This window comes from Dendropsophus ebraccatus, chromosome 3 (assembly GCF_027789765.1).
Source record: "Dendropsophus ebraccatus isolate aDenEbr1 chromosome 3, aDenEbr1.pat, whole genome shotgun sequence".
In the NCBI taxonomy this organism is placed as follows: domain Eukaryota; kingdom Metazoa; phylum Chordata; class Amphibia; order Anura; family Hylidae; genus Dendropsophus; species Dendropsophus ebraccatus.
In genome coordinates, this window is record NC_091456.1 from 4,246,885 (window position 1) to 4,269,696 (window position 22,812).

General features: G+C 48.0%; 1 protein-coding gene across 1 annotated transcript in view; it reads right to left on the reverse strand.

Moving 5' to 3' along the window:
* SUSD2 (sushi domain containing 2) overlaps nt 1–22,812 on the reverse strand; it is a 148,600-nt gene that overhangs the window by 23,428 nt on the left and 102,360 nt on the right. Inside the window, exons 21-25 of the mRNA XM_069960730.1 lie at nt 18,239–18,382; nt 13,167–13,322; nt 7,361–7,609; nt 6,813–7,079; nt 5,698–5,874 (exon numbers count right to left, since the gene is read on the reverse strand). Coding sequence (XP_069816831.1) covers nt 5,698–5,874; nt 6,813–7,079; nt 7,361–7,609; nt 13,167–13,322; nt 18,239–18,382 — 993 coding nt within the window. The remainder of the gene's footprint in view (nt 1–5,697; nt 5,875–6,812; nt 7,080–7,360; nt 7,610–13,166; nt 13,323–18,238; nt 18,383–22,812) is intronic.

Consider the following 22,812-nt stretch of genomic DNA (forward strand, 5'->3'; position numbering starts at 1 on the left):
AATAATATTTCTAATGACTGTTTGCTTTTCCAATGATTCAGCCCTACAATAAGTCCTGGGGGTATTTAAAGTGTTGCTGTCATTTAAATTTTTATTGCAGAAATCAATAGTACAGGCGATTTTAAGAAACTTTGTAATTGGGTTTATTAGCGAGAAAAGTCGAAAGTAGTTTGAAGCTCTCCCCCCTGTCTTCATGCTACTCTTATGGAGTTGGGAGGGGTGAAGGGAGATGAGGCACCAAAACAGGCCAACAAAGAGTTAATTTACAGCTACATCACCAGCTATCTCCTCTGAAGTCAGCACTGACCTCTCTGACCGGCTTTCACACAGGTCCCACTGTGTAATCCTTTGTTCTCTGCTCTTTGCTGACGACTAATCTCCCTCCTCCCCCCTACCCTCTCCATAGGTTACACTGGGCCCGACTGATGTAAAAGAGTCGAGATTTCCTGACAATGAGCAGTGAATGAGAGAGAGGGAGGAGGGGGGGGGACCTGAGGAAAGTCTTTTTAAAGGCAGATAATGGCATATTTGCCTAATAAACCCAATTATAAAGTTTCTTAAAATCGCCTGGACTATCGATTTTTGCAAAAAAAACGAAACAACAAAACACGACAGTGACTCAAGTACTGGCAGCTGTAGTCAGAACTCAAGGAAGGTAATAGCTATAAGTAAAGCTCAGTTCTGCCACCTTGTGGCGAAACAGCATTGTTACAAGCCCTATATATATATATCTTCAAACTCTTTTTTTTTCAGCTGAATTTGGTACACCATATTACAGGACAGCGCTATTCTTCCCTACAAGCATTGTTACAAAACATATATACAGTGTGTGTGTATATATATATATATATATATATATATATATATATATATATATATATATATTACACCATATTACAGTATAGAGCTATTCTTCCCTGCAAGCGTTGGCTCAATGTGTCTCTGCAAGGTTTTTGTGCACTGTGGACAGCTGAAGTTACAGAACCTGTCTGCTGTGTATACCATCATTATATATGGCCCATGCTGTATACTCTGCTGCTGTGTTATTCCACCCACATGTACAGCTACAGATTGTCAGGTCTCCTTTCCTTTGCTCAGTAGAAGACACGTCAGCACCACCCAGCGCCACGCGGCAACTTTGGAACTTTTAGATTGGCCTGAAAAGTGAAGGCTGAGTCCCCTGTGCGGAGGCCCGTATAGCTGGATGAGTGACACCCAGCAGTCTTTAATGTGAGGCCAAGCCGGGCTTATCCGTAAAGCCAGAGCCTGAGCGGAGGGGACAGCTGCAAGTGCGGACAGACACCACGAAATGTTAGGTTTAAAGCCGTAGACAAAGATTTATCATTTACTTTGATTAGTGCTTCTCTTATTATATGGGATATGCTGCAGATTATATGGGATATGCTGCAGAAGTGCTCCTCCATCGCACCTGTTCTCACAGTTTATCCTCCTTTTATCCAGTTCATACTGACTATGAGCCGTTTCTAGTAATGTAAGATAATTGCCCATAAATAACATCATCTTCTGGGATATTTCAAGGTAAATTAAACGTGAACTCACGATATAGCGATAAGCAATCCTCAGTATAACCTTCCTGCCATAGGGGCGGCCTGTAAGTGTATCTTGTGGACCTTCCCACATATCAGCGTTAGGTTTTCTATAGGGCTTTTAGTACAGAGGGATATGTAGCTGAGCTGTTACTATTGTTACTTTGTTTCTTTTTCTGGAGCAGTCTGGTCGGCATGACCTAACTTTCCAAAAGGGGGGTGTAGGCTGAGCTTACTTGTCCCCTATCTACAAGTATGAGATGTTGGGGGGTCCGACCTCTGTACCCCTGAGAATCTCTAGATCACCCCCTAAGTTCTTTGTATTGACTACAACTGCAGGTACGGCACATGACCTGCATCTCCATTCATTCTCTATGGAGTCGCTGGAGACAGCCTAGTACAGCACTTTATACAGCCGATAGAGAGATTGTCAGGTTCCTGAGCAGAGCAGACGCACATGGGAGACGCAGACACCAATTTCTTGAAAGCAGCACTTCTAGACACTATGCAGTGTTAAGCTACTCAAGGGAGATTACAAGTCAGAGAAACCCCAACCCACGCCGAGAACAAGTCTAAAAGTACAGGACAGTATCCTGATAATAAGAGGAACTGATTCGGATAGAGCAAAGTTGCTAGAAGCCTACCTACTCTATCTCGCAGCGCAGGTGTAACCAGGTAACTTGGCCACCTTGCTCAACTCAGGTAACAAGGTCTAGGGCTTGTATCACCCTCATAGGACGGATCACCCGACACTGGTAGGCAAAAGGTGGTACACGACATATAAGGTAGAAACACGGGCACAAGTAAACGTCTACTATCAAGTCTTCAGTATTCTACTTCTCCTTCCTCTAAAGTTCTGGCAGAGCACACTTCCACATTGGGTCGGGACTCTCAGCACACACTCCTCTCCACTACTCTGAACTTGAAGCACAAACTCCTCTAAACTCTTCTTCACTGCTCACAGCTCTTCTGTTTCATCAAGTCCACAGTCTGCTATCAGCTATTGCACAAAGTATTCCCTCAGTAAAGAAGATCTATTTCTGGTAACAGGACAGTGATTATTACTCAGGCACCTACACAGTAGATATCACATCCTTGGGTCATCCCCTCTTTCTGTGGGTGGAGGTACCGTTAGTCTGGGTGGGTCACAACTCCACTCCAGACCACCGTGATAAGTACCCGAGGGACCCCTCACAGCCTGGCAGGTCACCGACCACAGGGGAAAAGGGTATAGCTAAAATAAAAGCAGGTGTGCAATCATACCTGTGTGCCTAACCGGCACTGGCGCCATGACCATTTACCATCTGGCTGAGCTATATCTTGATCAACCACCACAGTAGTGGCATCAGACAGTACCACCTAGCAAGTGACTGGTCAGCCGTAGTATACCACAAATATATATATACATACAGTATATGCACCTACCAGGGGTCTTCTGTAAAAACTAAACATCCCAGCGCAGAGTGATTCCCTGAGGTTTTAATAGCAGCTTGTACACATTTTAGCATTGACTGTTTAGGGTGCGTTCACGCAATGTACTATGGCCCCAGTATATATTCATCCTCGGTCATCCGCTCCCCATTCCCGCACATACTGGCCTGAGTGACGTCCCTGATCGCTGCATAGAAGGCAACGATAAAGCTTTGTGTCCCCTCATAGGGTGTATACAATGGGCTCATAGACAATAACATCACTGCCCTGCCATACAGTGGAGCAACCTTCACCCTATGGAGTCCATTGGAGGACGACCAGAAGCCTCTTTTTATGTGAAAGGATTTAAATATTAAAGAGGTTGTCCGGGCAAGGGGACCTCTGTTCCTCCGGTGATCTCCATATGGGCTCCCGGCTTCTGTGTTAGGAATAGAGCTATGGGTACGTGACCCGCGGCTCTATTAATTCCTATGGAGCCAACGGAAAGCCGAGTACAGCACTTTCCCAGCTTACTCTGCTCTTTCCGTCTGCTCCATAGGAATGAATAGAGCCGCGGGTCACTACCCATAGCTCTATTCCTAACACAGAAGCCGGGCAGATATGGAAGTCAGAGGAGGTACAGAGGTCTGACCCCCGCAATCTCTTACTTTTAGGGGGAAAGCTGATTCATTCATACAGTACTCTCTTATCTACTAGAGTGCTTCTTAAACTGTGAGATGGGTCCACCCAGAGTAAGACTAAGGTGACGGCAAGGCATACTTATAGGTCTCCATATGTGCTATACCAGCTAGTCTCTGCAGAAGTTAAACCAGGTAGTGGTTGGCCAGGACCCCTGACAGGGACCAAAGACAGCTACTTAAGAATTCTTTATGCAAGTAACTAAAGCAAGTATGCAGTGCTAAACTCTATTTAGAGGAAAAAAGCCACTTAGGAACACCCTTGCCCATGGCAGGAACCTCTCTAAAAAGTGCAGGGCAGTCTCCTGAAGCAAGAGGAAACCGACCCCAGTAGGACAAAGCTACCGTTCAAGGTCTACGTATCCTACTGCGCAGCCCAAGATGACTGGGAAACATCAGAAGTCTGCTACACCCAGATAACCGACAACTTGGTCTCATAATACCCACTTAGGACAGGTATCCCGCAACTAGGGGGCATAAGGTGGTTCAGAGCCACCGCTGGCATCCTTGAGTACGGGTATCTTCTTATCTCTTCTTCTCCTCTACACTTGTTCCGGCAGAGCACATTCACTACTTTAGGCAGGGCTCCTCTGACAACTCCTCTCCTCTTCTCTCTCTCTACAAAGCACTTACTACTTTAAGCACTGGTTCTACCTCACTGTCAGCACCAACATTCTATGTTCAGGAACTGCACTGTATTTATCATGTGTACTGTTCATTTTGAGCTTCTGTCCAGTAAGGTATTCTATTTTTACTAAGCGCACAGGACTCTGTTCTACTCTGTTAGCACCTGCACCTACACACCAACTTACACTTTGGTTATCTCCCTGTTCTGTGAGTGGCAGTACCAACAACCCGGGGTGGGTCTAACTACCACCCCAGGCTACCGTGACAAGTGCCCAAGTGACCCGAAATACCCCTGGAGGTTACCGACCATTAGCTGAGCTATATAGATATTTAAAAATAGCACCATCACACATACACATTATACATGTCAGCCAAACCCGCTGCTGTATGGTGGATGATAGGATAGAGGGGACAGAGATGATGGAATTTCTCTGCCTGACTCCTTTGTTCTTGGAAAGATAAGTTGTGGCTAGAGCAGTCTTACAGTCCCCTCTCACCAGAGAACACAGGAACATCCAGTTGTGACGAACATCATGTGTATGGAGAGGACAAGAGAGAAAACTGTCGGCTGAATGATTGTTATTAAAGCTGTGTAGTGTTCTGGTACAGGAGTGTGGCCACTTTAAGGAGGCAGAGTTTATAAAATGGACAATCCTTTATACGGCTGCAGCACCGTCGGGTTGAGCATTACACATTAAGTTCAGAAACCAAATGAAAGATAAATAAAAAAACCTTTTCAATTTAGGCTTAGACCTTAGGCTTGGACCTCCACCACGGACAGTCAGGTGAAGGACCTCGGTCTGTCCGGTGAAGCTCAAGTAGAACATTTTGTGAAGTCTCAGACTAAAGGTGCAGATGGGAGAGATGAATAGAAGCAATAAAACCTATTGCACGAATTACACACCTACACAGAAGAACGTCCAGAGAAAACGCTCAATGTCGATGCATTCAATGCCGAAACCAGAGACTTGTGTTATTTAATGGACGTCTCCATCCGGGTCTTGCTTTGTACCATTGTGCAGAATCCTTAGAATTCATGAATGGCGCAAATACTTTATGCCAAATGGTTTCTTTATGTCACTATTTGGTGACTTCGGGGCTGGAAAATAGAACCTTAGGTGGTCAGTATTATAATAACTTGTTGTCCCGTCACCATCAGCACCGGGGAACATGCAGCAATGCACTGGTTCCAAAAGTGTCAATATTGCTTGACCAAAGGCAAGAATATTGCTAGAAGGTAGTAGAGCCATGTTCCAGCACCCGCACACATTCACCTAGTGAGCAGTAAGTTCCTTAGAATGCAAAACCCAAGAGATTCCTGAAAATTACCAGTCCTCGAAAGAGACCACCTCAACCACCAGCAAAGATTCAGAAGGACCATAGAAATAACAGGAAGTCTACCAGGGTTCTCTTACCTGATACACATTGGCTGCTCTGTCCACTCCACGTACCATCAGCTTGGCATTTACGGGAATAGGAGCCCACTAGCTTGTATCCTTTATTACAGGAGAACGTCACCTCAGAGTTGTTCAGGTAGCTGGTTCCTTCCTTCTTCCCGTTCTTTGGGGGCTCTAACCAGCCACACGAGACCACTGACATATACAAGAGATAAGATGACTGAGTTAGACACATCTAGAAGCAATGTACGACGGCTCTTTCTTCCTTTATTTATTACATAAAATTAAATGTCATTTTAGTTATTTATGTGACAAAACACGGCTGTATTTTGGGGTGTTTTATGGATTGTAGATGGCCAAAACACTGTACATCCCAAATGAGAATAGCCATTGTTCTGGGTTATTGCTTTTGCTAGTGCCCCCCTAATGTACAGAGGTGTACGAGGGGGTTTTTGCAGAAACAATTACACTTTTTAATGACGTCTTATATTTAACAACAAACATATAGAGCGAAACTAAAAAACATTATTTGTTTGGTCAAAAATAAATAAATAATTCAAGAATCTAATATTTTGTGGTTTTCATTTTTGCTTTGTGCACTTCCTGGTAAAACTGTTTCTTGATTCTGTAGATGACCACGATACCCGTGCTCACATTGGTTAGTGTAATAATATTGGTTATTAAATACAAATACAATGATAAAAAAAGGCAATAAAAAATGAATAAACTAAAAAAAAAAAAAAAAAGAATGAAAAAACAGGAAACAGTACGGTTAAGGTCCGGTTCGGATATACCCAAACTTTGATTCAAAGTTGGATGAACCTACCGCTCCAAACTTTTAAAAAGTTTGCTCTTTTTTATTGCAGAAATTTGTGCGACTGAAAGCGAGTTCCATTCATCTTAATGGGGTAGTTCCTGCAATGGATTTCTGCAACATGTGTATAATCCCTAACAATGAAGACTCCTCCTCCTCCTTTTTTTTATAATGAAAGTCGATGGAAAAACTAATCAAAATGGACGAACACAAATGAAAGCATTTTTTCCATCCATTTTACGTCCATTTTTTGTATAAAATGGATGGAAAAAAAAAACAGTATGAAAAAATGCAGTGTGAACCGGTCATTGTTCCATACCTGGTTGCAGGCTCCGCACTAAATTCTTGTGGTTGTCATGTGACAATAAAGTTGCATTTCCAACTTCCAGGTCTCTAGTTGTGAGCACGTCAAATCTACAGAAGGAATCCATCCCACATAATGTCTTCATGGGTTCAGTAAGTGGATCACTGGGATCCTCCTGCACAGAGAAGGTGGGTACAAAACTGGAGTCGTGTTTTTCTTGATAGTTTTCTATCAGCCACTGCGAGTCATAGGTAAAGAGTGAGCCGACGGTGGTCACCGCCCCTGGAAGGAACACAACACATCAAGAAGATACTTTGTATTATGTCTATATGGATTCAACATGGTGGATTTACCTGGAACATTTGAAGGGGTACTCCAGCAAAAAATGTTTTCTTTTAGATCAACTGGTGTCAGAAACTTATCCAGATTTGTAATTTACTTCTAATTAAAAAAAAATCTCCAGTCTTCCAATACATATCAGCTGCTGTATGTCCTGCAGGAATGAGTGTATTCTCTGCAGTCCCCTTTAAGTAATAATAATGACCATTGTGGTCAATACTCACAGTCAGCACCAAACTGGAAAAGCTGTTCTGTTGTGGAATTCTCCGATAGCACGCTCCCATCCTGGAGTGTAAAATCATCGCTCCCATTATTATTCATGACTCCCATCAGCCCTTGCGTCTGGTTCATGAACTCCTCTGGCAGGAGGACATTGATACTCAGGAACCTTCCTCTTCCTCTCACTTCCACCCCGGCTCCAGAAGGAAACATGGCCGTCACACGCTTGTCAGCGCCGTAAAACAGAAATGCACCTTATAGAGGAAGAGATATAAAATAAACCGGATCATTCCTATTATTACTGCACGGAGAGCGCCAGATCACTCACGGCTGCAGGGTTTCATCTTCTGTACAGTTGGATCTTCTGGTAATAAAATGTCATATATTTCTATTACAATTATGAAAATTATTTAACCAAACATTCTCCTGTAGATGTATATGCAATGGTTTCAGACTAAAGACTAGGCACATATTGTCTGATTCAACACAACGACTCTCTTCCATCTATCCTATCCTCTATCTATCCTCTCTTCTATCTATCCTCTCTTCTATCTATTCTCTCTTCCATCTATCATTTCTTCCATCTATCCTCCCCTCCATCTATCCTCTCTTCTATCTATCCTCCCCTCCATCTATCCTCTCTTCTATCTATCCTCTCTTCCATCTATCATTTCTTCCATCTATCCTCGCCTCCATCTATCCTCCCCTCCATCTATCCTCCCCTCCATCTATCCTCTCTTCTATCTATCCTCTCTTCCATCTATCATTTCTTCCATCTATCCTCGCCTCCATCTATCCTCCCCTCCATCTATCCTCCCCTCCATCTATCCTCTCCTCCATCTATCCTCTCCTCCATCTATCCTCTCCTCCATCTATCCTCTCCTCCATCTATCCTCTCCTCCATCTATCCTCTCCTCCATCTATCCTCTCCTCCATCTATCCTCTCCTCCATCTATCCTCTCCTCCATCTATCATTTCTTCCATCTATCCTCTCCTCCATCTATCCTCTCCTCCATCTATCCTCTCCTCCATCTATCCTCTCCTCCATCTATCCTCTCCTCCATCTATCCTCTCCTCCATCTATCCTCTCCTCCATCTATCCTCTCCTCCATCTATCCTCTCCTCCATCTATCCTCTCCTCCAGCTATCCTCTCCACCAGCTATCCTCTCCACCATCTATCCTCTCCTCCATCTATCCTCTCCACCAGCTATCCTCTCCACCATCTATCCTCTCCACCATCTATCCTCTCCACCATCTATCCTCGCCTCCATCTATCATTTCTTCCATCTATCCTCTCCTCCATCTATCCTCTCCTCCATCTATCCTCTCCTCCATCTATCCTCTCCTCCATCTATCCTCTCCTCCATCTATCCTCTCCACCATCTATCCTCTCCTCTATCTATCCTCTCCTCTAACTATCCTCTCCACCATCTATCCTCTCCACCATCTATCCTCACCTCCATCTATCTTCTCCATCTATACTCTCTTCCATCTATCCTCTCCCCCATCTATCCTCACCTCCATCTATCCTCACCTCCATCTATCCTCTCCTCCATCTAGCCTCTCCCCCATCTATCCTCTCCTCCATCTATCCTCTCCTCCATCTATCTTCTTCTCCATCTATCCTCTCCCCCCATCTATCCTCTCCCCCCATCTATCCTCTCCCCCCATCTATCCTCTCCCCCCATCTATCCTCTTCTCCATCTATCCTCTCCTCCATCTATACTCTCCCCCATCTATCCTCTCCCCCATCTATACTCTCCTCCATCTATACTCTCCTCCATCTATACTCTCCTCCATCTATCCTCTCCTCCATCTATCCTTTCCTCCACCTATATTCTCTTCCATCTATCCTCTCCTCCATCTATCCTCTCCCCCATCTATCCTCTCCCCCATCTATCCTCTCCCCCATCTATCCTCTCCTCCATCTATACTCTCCTCCATCTATCCTTTCCTCCACCTATATTCTCTTCCATCTATCCTCTCCTCCATCTATCCTCTCCTCCATCTATCCTTTCCTCCACCTATATTCTCCTCCATCTATCCTCTCCTCCATCTATCCTTTCCTCCACCTATATTCTCCTCCATCTATCCTCTCCTCCATCTATCCTCTCCTCCATCTATCCTTTCCTCCATCTATCCTCTCCTCCATCTATCATTTCTTCCATCTATCCTCTCCTCCATCTATCCTCTCCTCCATCTATCCTCTCCTCCATCTATCCTCTCCTCCATCTATCCTCTCCTCCATCTATCCTCTCCTCCATCTATCCTCTCCTCCATCTATCCTCTCCTCCAGCTATCCTCTCCACCAGCTATCCTCTCCACCATCTATCCTCTCCTCCATCTATCCTCTCCACCAGCTATCCTCTCCACCATCTATCCTCTCCACCATCTATCCTCTCCACCATCTATCCTCGCCTCCATCTATCATTTCTTCCATCTATCCTCTCCTCCATCTATCCTCTCCTCCATCTATCCTCTCCTCCATCTATCCTCTCCTCCATCTATCCTCTCCACCATCTATCCTCTCCTCTATCTATCCTCTCCTCTAACTATCCTCTCCACCATCTATCCTCTCCACCATCTATCCTCACCTCCATCTATCTTCTCCATCTATACTCTCTTCCATCTATCCTCTCCCCCATCTATCCTCACCTCCATCTATCCTCACCTCCATCTATCCTCTCCTCCATCTAGCCTCTCCCCCATCTATCCTCTCCTCCATCTATCCTCTCCTCCATCTATCTTCTTCTCCATCTATCCTCTCCCCCCATCTATCCTCTCCCCCCATCTATCCTCTCCCCCCATCTATCCTCTTCTCCATCTATCCTCTCCTCCATCTATACTCTCCCCCATCTATCCTCTCCCCCATCTATACTCTCCTCCATCTATACTCTCCTCCATCTATACTCTCCTCCATCTATCCTCTCCTCCATCTATCCTTTCCTCCACCTATATTCTCTTCCATCTATCCTCTCCTCCATCTATCCTCTCCCCCATCTATCCTCTCCCCCATCTATCCTCTCCCCCATCTATCCTCTCCTCCATCTATACTCTCCTCCATCTATCCTTTCCTCCACCTATATTCTCTTCCATCTATCCTCTCCTCCATCTATCCTCTCCTCCATCTATCCTTTCCTCCACCTATATTCTCCTCCATCTATCCTCTCCTCCATCTATCCTTTCCTCCACCTATATTCTCCTCCATCTATCCTCTCCTCCATCTATCCTCTCCTCCATCTATCCTTTCCTCCAGCTATATTCTCCTCCATCTATCCTCTCCTCCATCTATCCTCTCCTCCATCTATCCTCTCCTCCATCTAGCCTCTCCTCCATCTATCCTTTCCTCCACCTATATTCTCTTCCATCTATCCTCTCCTCCATCTATCCTCTCCTCCATCTATCCTCTCCTCCACCTATATTCTCCTCCATCTATCCTCTCCTCCATCTAGCCTCTCCTCCATCTAGCCTCTCTTCCTCTCTTGGGTTTGAACAAATTCTATGTCACATATAAACATGGCTGCCAAGCTAAAGGCTTAGGAAACAGGGGTCCATGTGACTTGTCTGTGGGCCCATTTGGTCCCACACTTTAGCCTCCATCTACTTTCCATGGCAGGATTTTTGTATCAGGCTTGAATAGGACTTCTACATCGGCACAGAGGGGGAGGGGTCTATGCCTCTAGGTCGGCCCTTTCAGATGATGTCGCTTAGGGGGTGGGGTCTATGTGCCAATGATGTCACGGAGGGGGTAGGGCCTATGGCACGGATGTAGACAGGGATATGGGGCATGACGGCTGTGAATCCCCGCCCATACGGCACCGTCCACCAACAATAGTATTAGCATTTTTAAAACCACCAAAGAATCCTTTATATGGTAAGATATAAGATGACCAAAATATAAGCTTAAGAAGGTGCTGAGAGCTCCGGATACAGAAAGGGGGGAACAATATCACTATAAATATGGAGAGACGGAGGGTGGCGGGGGAGGTATGAAGTATTAGGAACACCTGCAGAGGGGGAATGTACACCGTGTCGGTATACCGTATAGAGGGCGGCTACAGTGTAGGGGCATATTGTGTTTCTCCAAAAATAAGACCCACCCCGGAGATAAGCCAGAGGCATTTTACCAGAGAAAAAAATAACATAAGACCCCGTTTTATTTTCAGAATAAGAAAGGTAAAGCTTATTGACATGATTTCAGCATCTCGGTCATCACTGTATGCAGTGGCGGTCTTTGGCACCAAGCACCCCAAGCGATCGCTTGGGGCCCCCAACATCCATGGGGGCCCCCACGCCTCGCTCATGTGCTCAAGACAGCTGGACAGGGCCGCGGCCGCTGCTGCCATCTGAACTGTAACCATGAGCACTCGTAATCAGCGCTCATAGTTACATGCGGCAGCACTGACAGGGTGGGAGCCATTGGCTCCCTTCCTGTCAGTCACTCTTGTGGCCGCAGGAAGGGTTTTCCATGCGGTCACTAGTGGAAGCTTTGTCCTTGTGGTGTCGGCGCTCCAGTGAAATCACTGGAGCATCGGCGTCAGGACAAGGGGAGTGCGGTCTCTTGTGATCGCAGGGAAAACCCTTCCTGCGGCCACAAGAGGGAAGAGAAGAGGAGACGCCCGGACCCAGGTGAGTATAAGTGTTTGTTTTATTGTGTTATATACTATATGGGAGGGGGAGCACACAGGGATCTGTTTAACTGGCGGAGCGCACATCGGGGGTCTATATAAATGGGGGGACCACACAGGGGGGCTATATAACAGGTGGAGCACACAGGGGGGGCTATATATAACTGGTGGAGCACACAGGGGGGCTATAGACTACTGGGGCTTCACAGAGGGGTCTATATACTACTGGGGGCAGCACACAGGGGTCTATATACTACTTGGGGCAGCAGAATGGGGTCTATATAAAACTTGGAGAGCACACAGGAGGTCTATATCCAAGTGGGGGAGCACACGGGGGACTATATACTACTGGGGGAGCACAATGGGGGTGTATATACTACTGGTGGAGCACACATGGGTCTATATACTACTGGGGCAGCACACAAGGGGTCTATATAATACTGGTGGGGCACACAGGGGGTCTATATACTACTGGGGGAACCACACAGAGGGTTTATATACAACTGGAGGAGCACACAGGGGTCTATATACAACTGGGGGAGCACACAGGAGGTCTATATCCAAGTGGGGAAGCACACAGTGGGGCTAAATACCCCTGAGGGAGCACACGGGGGGCTATATACTAGTGGGGGAGCACACAGAGGGTATATACAACTGGGGGCAGCACACAGTGGGTATATACGACTTGGGGCAGCACACAGGGGGTCTATATACAACTGGGGCAGCACACAGGAGGTCTATATACTTCTGGGGGAGCACACGGGGGGGCTATATATAACTGGGGGAGCACACAGGGGTCTATATACTACTGGGGGAAGCACACAAGGGGTATATACTACTGGGGGGCAGGACACAAGGGGTATATACTATTGGGGGCAGCACACGAGGAGTATATATTACTGGTGGTAGTGCACAAGGGGTATATACTACTGGGGGCAGCACACAGCGGTCTATTGTTGTGGAGCACATGTTGAGAGGGGGGGGCCCAGACATAACTTCGCTTGGGGCCCCAGAAATGCCAAGACCGCCCCTGACTGTATGGGGGATCTGATGGTAACAGACAGAATCATCGAGACCCTCATACATGGTGCCGAGTAGCGGAGACCCAGAGGGAAACTATGATACATGTTAGCAGGCAGCTCTCTATTATACAGGCAGCGTTATACCAGCAGATAACCTCACCTCTAAGATCCAGCCAGGTGCGATTCAAGTTTAATGGTTCTTTGTTTAGAAGAACTTCAAGTGTCACCAAGTCGTCTGCCAGACGAACCTCGAGAACGTCCGAACTCCCTTCTCGCATGGCCACAGAGGAGAATCCAGTCACTGCAGTGGTGGAACCTGCGAGAAGAGGAGGAGACAGCACGGGAAGTTTCCGATTCTCTTTGGTTATGGGAAAACTTTGGAGCTCGTGAAGGAAAAGATCTTTTCATAACTTATAACAGAATATTTTACTGACAATTTGTAAGCCATTACGCTTCAAACATTCTATGATAGCGCCCGCACTAACCTTTTTGTGTGGTGTTTTTCAGGCCAAAAAAAAAATGCCCACAAAAATTGCATATTTTTTTTCCATGCATTTGCTGCAATTCGGTACGTGTGAGGCTAGCCTTTGGGGGTTTGGTGTGCAGAACATACTGGACCACAGAAAGTGACAAAAACGCCAGAAAAAAAAAACAAAAAAAACCAACACCATACACACACCAATGGTGTTTTCGAGACAACCAGAACAATCCTATTGAAGTCTATGGGAGAAAAACTCCACCCCCTTAGCATGTTGCGTATTGGAAAAACACAGAGCCTCAAAAACGCCAGAAAGAAGAGAACAACACCACCCCAATCCATACCACTACATCCCCCACCACCCCAATCCCCACCACTACAGCCCCCACCACCCCAATCCCCACCACTACAGCCCCCACCACCCCAATCCATACCACTACATCCCCCACCACCCCAATCCCCACCACTACAGCCCCCACCACCCCAATCCCCACCACTACAGCCCCCACCACCCCAATCCATACCACTACATCCCCCACCACCCCAATCCCCACCACTACAGCCCCCACCACCCCAATCCCCACCACTACAGCCCCCACCACCCCAATCCATACCACTAGATCCCCCACCACCCCAATCCCCACCACTACATCCCCCACCACCCCAATCCCCACCACTACAGCCCCCACCACCCCAATCCCCACCACTACAGCCCCCACCACCCCAATCCATACCACTACATCCCCACCACCCCAATCCCCACCACTACAGCCCCCACCACCCCAATCCATACCACTACATCCCCCACCACCCCAATCCCCACCACTACAGCCCCCACCACCCCAATCCCCACCACTACATCCCCCACCACCCCAATCCCCACCACTAAAGCCCCCACCACCCCAATCCATACCACTACAGCCCCCACCACCCCAATCCATACCACTACATCCCCCACCACCCCAATCCCCACCACTACATCCCCCACCACCCCAATCCATACCACTACATCCCCCACCACCCCAATCCATACCACTACATCCCCCACCACCCCAATCCCCACCACTACAGCCCCCACCACCCCAATCCATACCACTACAGCCCCCACCACCCCAATCCATACCACTACAGCCCCCACCACCCCAATCCCCACCACTACATCCCCCACCACCCCAATCCCACCACTACAGCCCCCACCACCCCAATCCATACCACTACATCCCCCACCACCCCAATCCCCACCACTACAGCCCCCACCACCCCAATCCCCACCACTACAGCCCCCACCACCCCAATCCCCACCACTACAGCCCCCACCACCCCAATCCCCACCACTACATCCCCCACCACCCCAATCCCCACCACTACATCCCCCACCACCCCAATCCCCACCACTACAGCCCCCACCACCCCAATCCCCACCACTACAGCCCCCACCACCCCAATCCATACCACTACAGCCCCCACCACCCCAATCCATACCACTACAGCCCCCACCACCCCAATCCATACCACTACATCCCCCACCACCCCAATCCCCACCACTACATCCCCCACCACCCCAATCCATACCACTACATCCCCCACCACCCCAATCCCCACCACTACAGCCCCCACCACCCCAATCCCCACCACTACAGCCCCCACCACCCCAATCCATACCACTAGATCCCCCACCACCCCAATCCCCACCACTACATCCCCCACCACCCCAATCCCCACCACTACAGCCCCCACCACCCCAATCCCCACCACTACAGCCCCCACCACCCCAATCCATACCACTACATCCCCCACCACCCCAATCCCCACCACTACAGCCCCCACCACCCCAATCCATACCACTACATCCCCCACCACCCCAATCCCCACCACTACAGCCCCCACCACCCCAATCCCCACCACTACATCCCCCACCACCCCAATCCCCACCACTACAGCCCCCACCACCCCAATCCATACCACTACAGCCCCCACCACCCCAATCCATACCACTACATCCCCCACCACCCCAATCCCCACCACTACATCCCCCACCACCCCAATCCATACCACTACATCCCCCACCACCCCAATCCCCACCACTACAGCCCCCACCACCCCAATCCATACCACTACATCCCCCACCACCCCAATCCCCACCACTACAGCCCCCACCACCCCAATCCCCACCACTACATCCCCCACCACCCCAATCCCCACCACTACATCCCCCACCACCCCAATCCATACCACTACAGCCCCCACCACCCCAATCCATACCACTACATCCCCCACCACCCCAATCCCCACCACTACATCCCCCACCACCCCAATCCATACCACTACATCCCCCACCACCCCAATCCATACCACTACATCCCCCACCACCCCAATCCCCACCACTACAGCCCCCACCACCCCAATCCATACCACTACAGCCCCCACCACCCCAATCCATACCACTACAGCCCCCACCACCCCAATCCCCACCACTACATCCCCCACCACCCCAATCCCACCACTACAGCCCCCACCACCCCAATCCATACCACTACATCCCCCACCACCCCAATCCCCACCACTACAGCCCCCACCACCCCAATCCCCACCACTACAGCCCCCACCACCCCAATCCCCACCACTACAGCCCCCACCACCCCAATCCCCACCACTACATCCCCCACCACCCCAATCCCCACCACTACATCCCCCACCACCCCAATCCCCACCACTACAGCCCCCACCACCCCAATCCCCACCACTACAGCCCCCACCACCCCAATCCCCACCACTACATCCCCCACCACCCCAATCCCCACCACTACAGCCCCCACCACCCCAATCCATACCACTACATCCCCCACCACCCCAATCCCCACCACTACAGCCCCCACCACCCCAATCCCCACCACTACATCCCCCACCACCCCAATCCCCACCACTACAGCCCCCACCACCCCAATCCCCACCACTACAGCCCCCACCACCCCAATCCATACCACTACAGCCCCCACCACCCCAATCCATACCACTACATCCCCCACCACCCCAATCCCCACCACTACATCCCCCACCACCCCAATCCATACCACTACATCCCCCACCACCCCAATCCATACCACTACATCCCCCACCACCCCAATCCATACCACTACATCCCCCACCACCCAATCCCCACCACTACAGCCCCCACCACCCCAATCCATACCACTACAGCCCCCACCACCCCAATCCATACCACTACAGCCCCCACCACCCCAATCCCCACCACTACATCCCCCACCACCCCAATCCCCACCACTACAGCCCCCACCACCCCAATCCATACCACTACATCCCCCACCACCCCAATCCCCACCACTACAGCCCCCACCACCCCAATCCCCACCACTACATCCCCCACCACCCCAATCCCCACCACTACATCCCCCACCACCCCAATCCCCACCACTACAGCCCCCACCACCCCAATCCCCACCACTACATCCCCCACCACCCCAATCCCCACCACTACAGCCCCCACCACCCCAATCCCAACCACTACATCCCCCACCACCCCAATCCCCACCACTACATCCCCCACCACCCCAATCCCCACCACTATAGCCCCCACCACCCCAATCCATACCACTACATCCCCCACCACCCCAATCCCCACCACTACAGCCCCCACCACCCCAATCCCCACCACTACATCCCCCACCACCCCAATCCCCACCACTACAGCCCCCACCACCCCAATCCCCACCACTACAGCCCCCACCACCCCAATCCCCACCCCTACAGCCCCCACCACCCCAATCCCCACCACTACAGCCCCCACCACCCCAATCCTCACCACTACAGCCCCCACCACCCCAATCCCTACCACTACAACCCCCATCACTACAGCGCCCACCACCCCAATCCCTACCACTACAACCCCCACCACTACAGCCCCCACCACCCCAATCCCTACCACTACAAACCCCACCACTACAACCCCCACCACTACAGCCCCCACCACCCTAATCCCCACCACTACAGCCCTCACCACTACAGCCCCCACCACTACATCCCCCACCACTACATCCCCCACCACTACATCCCCCACCACTACATCCCCCACCACTACATCCCCCACCACTACAATCTCCACCACTACAATCTCCACCACTACAGCCCTCACCACTACAGCTCCCACCACTACATCCCCCACCACTACAGCCCCCACCACTACAGCCCCCACCACTACAGCCCCCACCACTACAGCCCCCACCACTACATCCCCCACCACTACAGCCCCCACCACTACATCCCCCACCACTACAATCTCCACCACTACATCCCCCACCACTACAGCCCCCACCACTACAATCTCCACCACTACAACCCCTACCACTTCAGCCCCCACCACTTCAGCCCCCACCACTACAACCTCCACCACTACAGCCCCCACCACTACAACCTCCACCACTACAGCCCCCACCACTACAGCCCCCACCACTACAACCTCCACCACTACAACCCCCATCATGCCTCCTGTGTGAATGGAGGACAGGATGCTTGCTGCTATGGGACTGTCAGAGCGAGCACTTTGAGCCCATATAAGCCTCATGTATACTCTGTGTACTCTGAAGTCTAGGTATATATCATGTGTTAGTGTCTCCACACTCACAGCCACATAGTATTGTGATTAAGAAGCTACAAATGGAGCGGTCCTTACTGTATACAGGAGAAGGTCTTAGGTGTAGTTTGCATTTGTAGTTTTATATTACTTAGTAGATGCATACCATCGGCATGTACAGCTGGCTGCGTCCGGCCCTGTATGACAAGTGACTTATAGCTGGAGCTCACCAGTGTATACTCTCCTTTGCCTTTAAAAGTGTATTCAACCCCATCAAAGGTAATAAGGTGAGGATCTCCGAAAGCCGAAGCTGCAACAGATACAAGTAATAAAGGTTACTAAGTATAAAGCACTGGTTAACTCTTCATGTTCCATTGTATGCTTTAGCCACCTGCCTAAAGCTATTCATTACATCAAATTGTGCTACGTAAAATAGAACATCCCTTTAAAGATAGGAAAACGTATTATCTGGGTCTGAATTCTTTTCTCTTGTAGCCGGGTCAGAAGTCACCAGCATTGTATAGCAGACCTCATGTTACTGTATAACGTACTACTCCATGTAGCGCCATTGGCTATATACTAGACTATACGCTGCTCGGATTATGCTGTAGCCGTTCGTTAGCAGCACTCACTCCGCACTTGGCCATCATTTAGCTTACATAAACAGATCTCTCTGAATGATGGCAGCATTTGGTTTTATATGGGGAGTAGTCCGTTTAGATCTATAGGCTACGTGACATATTTAGAAAAATCTCAAGAAAGTCCGGATTATATTATGAGAGAAGTCATTTGTGATGTGCTGAACCATCTGCATGATACATCTGTAACGTAATTTGAAATTTCACTTTTATTAGCACTAAATTGTTGGAATTTATTACCTTCTAAATTTCCATTTCATTATATACATAAAATGTAAACGACGGATGCATGGCATAATTCTACTTTGCAATCTACCTATTCTCCACTAGATGGCGATATGGCTTCAGAAAACTAGCAAGGAGTATTCCGAAATGAGCTAACGTAGTTTCCTTTATGTTTTATCTGGAAGGCAAAATCAATGCACCTCCCCCCCCCCCGGGTGCACATTGTATTATGAACATGCAGACACATTGCCATGCTTTATATTCATACAGCTGGGTATGCACAAAGCCCTAACAAGGTGTATGTCTATATGCCAGATATAATAGATGATAGAAAGATGCCCAGTACAGTGAGTTCTGTTGGTGCCCCTATGTGGTGTGCAATGTGCACATAATATATAAACATACGGAAAGTGCCGAAACATCAGAATGGTTGTAAAGTAACAGTGCCATAGGTTGTACCATCCAGTGCCATAGGTTGTACCATCCAGTGCCATAGGTTGTACCATACAATGCCATAGGTTGTACCATCCAGTGCCATAGGTTGTACCATCCAGTGCCATAGGTTGTACCATATAGCACTTTATACAGTACCATACAGTGACATAGGTTGTACCATACAGTGATATAGGTTGTACCATCCTGTGCCATAGGTTGTACCATATAATACTTTATACAGTACCATACACTCACCGGCCACTTTATTAGGTACACCTGTCCAACTGCACGTTACCACTTAATTTCTAATCAGCCAATCACATGGCGGCAACTCAGTGCATTTAGGCATGTAGACATGGTCAAGACAATCTCCTGCAGTTCAAACCGAGCATCAGTATGGGGAAGAAAGGTGATTTGAGGCCTTTGAACGTGGCATGGTTGTTGGTGCCAGAAGGGCTGGTCTGAGTATTTCAGAAACTGCTGATCTACTGGGATTTTCACGCACAACCATCTCTAGGGTTTACAGAGAATGGTCCGAAAAAGAAAAAACATCCAGTGAGCGGCAGTTCTGTGGGCGGAAATGCCTTGTTGATGCCAGAGGTCAGAGGAGAATGGGCAGACTGGTTCCAGCTGATAGAAAGGCAACAGTGACTCAAATAGCCAACCATTACAGCCAAGGTAGGCAGAAGAGCATCTCTGAACGCACAGTACGGCCAACTCTGAGGCAGATGGGCTACAGCAGCAGATGACCACCCGTTACTAGCATGGTGTACCTAATAAAGTGGCCGGTGAGTGTACAGTGCCATAGGTTGTACCATATAATACTTTATACAGTACCATACAGTGCCATAGGTTGTACCATCCAGTGCCATAGGTTGTACAGTACTATACAGTGCCATAGGTTGTACTATACAGTGCCATAGGTTGTACTATACAGTGCCATAGGTTGTACCATCCAGTGCCATAGGTTGTACCATCCAGTGCCATAGGTTGTACCATACAGTGCCATAGGTTGTACTATACAGTGCCATAGGTTGTACCATACAGTGATATAGGTTGTACCATCCTGTGCCATAGGTTGTACCATACAGTGCCATAGGTTGTACCATACAGTGCCATAGGTGGTACCATACAGTGCCATAGGTGGTACAGTACTATACAGTGATATAGGTTGTACTATACAGTGCCATAGGTTGTACCATCCAGTGCCATAGGTTGTACCATCCAGTGCCATAGGTTGTACTATACAGTGCCATAGGTTGTACCATACAGTGCCATAGGTTGTACTATACAGTGCCATAGGTTGTACCATACAGTGATATAGGTTGTACCATCCTGTGCCATAGGTTGTACCATACAGTGCCATAGGTTGTACCATACAGTGCATTGGTGGTACCATACAGTGCCATAGGTTGTACCATACAGTGCCATAGGTTGTACCATATAATACTTTATACAGTACCATACAGTGCCATAGGTTGTACCATCCAGTGCCATAGGTTGTACCATACAGTGCCATAGGTTGTACCATACAGTGATATAGGTTGTACCATACAGTGCCATAGGTTGTACTATACAGTGCCATAGGTTGTACCATACAGTGATATAGGTTGTACCATACAGTGCCATAGGTTGTACCATACAGTGATATAGGTTGTACCATACAGTGCCATAGGTTGTACTATACAGTGCCATAGGTTGTACCATACAGTGCCATAGGTTGTACTATACAGTGCCATAGGTTGTACCATACAGTGCCATAGGTGGTACCAACAGTGCCATAGGTTGTACCATACAGTGATATAGGTTGTACCATCCTGTGCCATAGGTTGTACCATACAGTGATATAGGTTGTACCATAAAATACTTTATACAGTACCATACGTTGTACCATACAGTGATATAGGTTGTACTATACAGTGCCATAGGTTGTACCATCCAGTGCCATAGGTTTTACTATACAGTGCCATAGGTTGTACCATCCAGTGCCATAGGTTGTACCATCCAGTGCCATAGGTTGTACTATACAGTGCCATAGGTTGTACCATACAGTGCCATAGGTTGTACTATACAGTGCCATAGGTTGTACCATACAGTGCCATAGGTTGTACCATACAGCGCCATAGGTTGTACTATACAGTGCCATAGGTTGTACTATACAGTGCCATAGGTTGTACCATACAGTGCCATAGGTTGTACTATACAGTGCCATAGGTTGTACCATACAGTGATATAGGTTGTACCATCCTGTGCCATAGGTTGTACCATATAATACTTTATACAGTACCATACAGTGCCATAGGTTGTACCATATAGTACTTTATACAGTACCATACAGTGCCATAGGTGGTACCATACAGTGCCATAGGTTGTACCATACAGTGATATAGGTTGTACAATCCAGTGCCATAGGTTGAACCATCTTTGTATAATAAAAGCAACAGGGCACTACTGCTCAAATCAAATCGAAGATTATAATATAATTTTCGGGGTGCTCAATCCAAAATGACATAACAAAAGCAGCTGTATACAAGAAAGAAGAGAAAAGTATGTCATATGAGTATGGGTGACACATCCCAAGTAATAAATGACTGTATCTCTCACAATCAAATAGAATAATCCTTTATTAATGTATCAAAAAACTACAAGTGCAAGACCGACATCTAAAAACATTTAAAAACAGAAAAAGATTCTATTGGACTGGGCAGGGTAGCCACAGTACCACAATATCCCGACTGGTATAAGTGTAGATCCCCTCCCATGAAAAAACAGATAATATATAAAGGCAAAACAATAACAAATAAGACCAAATGTATATGGAATATGGCTATAGCTGTGACTCAACCTATGTCTGAGATGGACAAAAAGACCAAAGTGACTCAAGGAAAATAGAAAAAATACATAGTAGAGCATAAGATCAGATATCACCATAGGAAGGAGACCAAGTCGGGAACTGACAACCCCACGCGTTCCGTCTCTGTACCGAGACTTTCTCAAGGGTACAGAGAAAGTCTCGGTACAGAGACGGAACGCGTGGGGTTGTCAGTTCCCGACTTGGTCTCCTTCCTATGGTGATATCTGATCTTATGCTCTACTATGTATTTTTTCTATTTTCCTTGAGTCACTTTGGTCTTTTTGTCCATCTCAGACATAGGTTGAGTCACAGCTATAGCCATATTCCATATACATTTGGTCTTATTTGTTATTGTTTTGCCTTTATATATTATCTGTTTTTTCATGGGAGGGGATCTACACTTATACCAGTCGGGATATTGTGGTACTGTGGCTACCCTGCCCAGTCCAATAGAATCTTTTTCTGTTTTTAAATGTTTTTAGATGTCGGTCTTGCACTTGTAGTTTTTTGATACATTAATAAAGGATTATTCTATTTGATTGTGAGAGATACAGTCATTTATTACTTGGGATGTGCCACCCATACTCA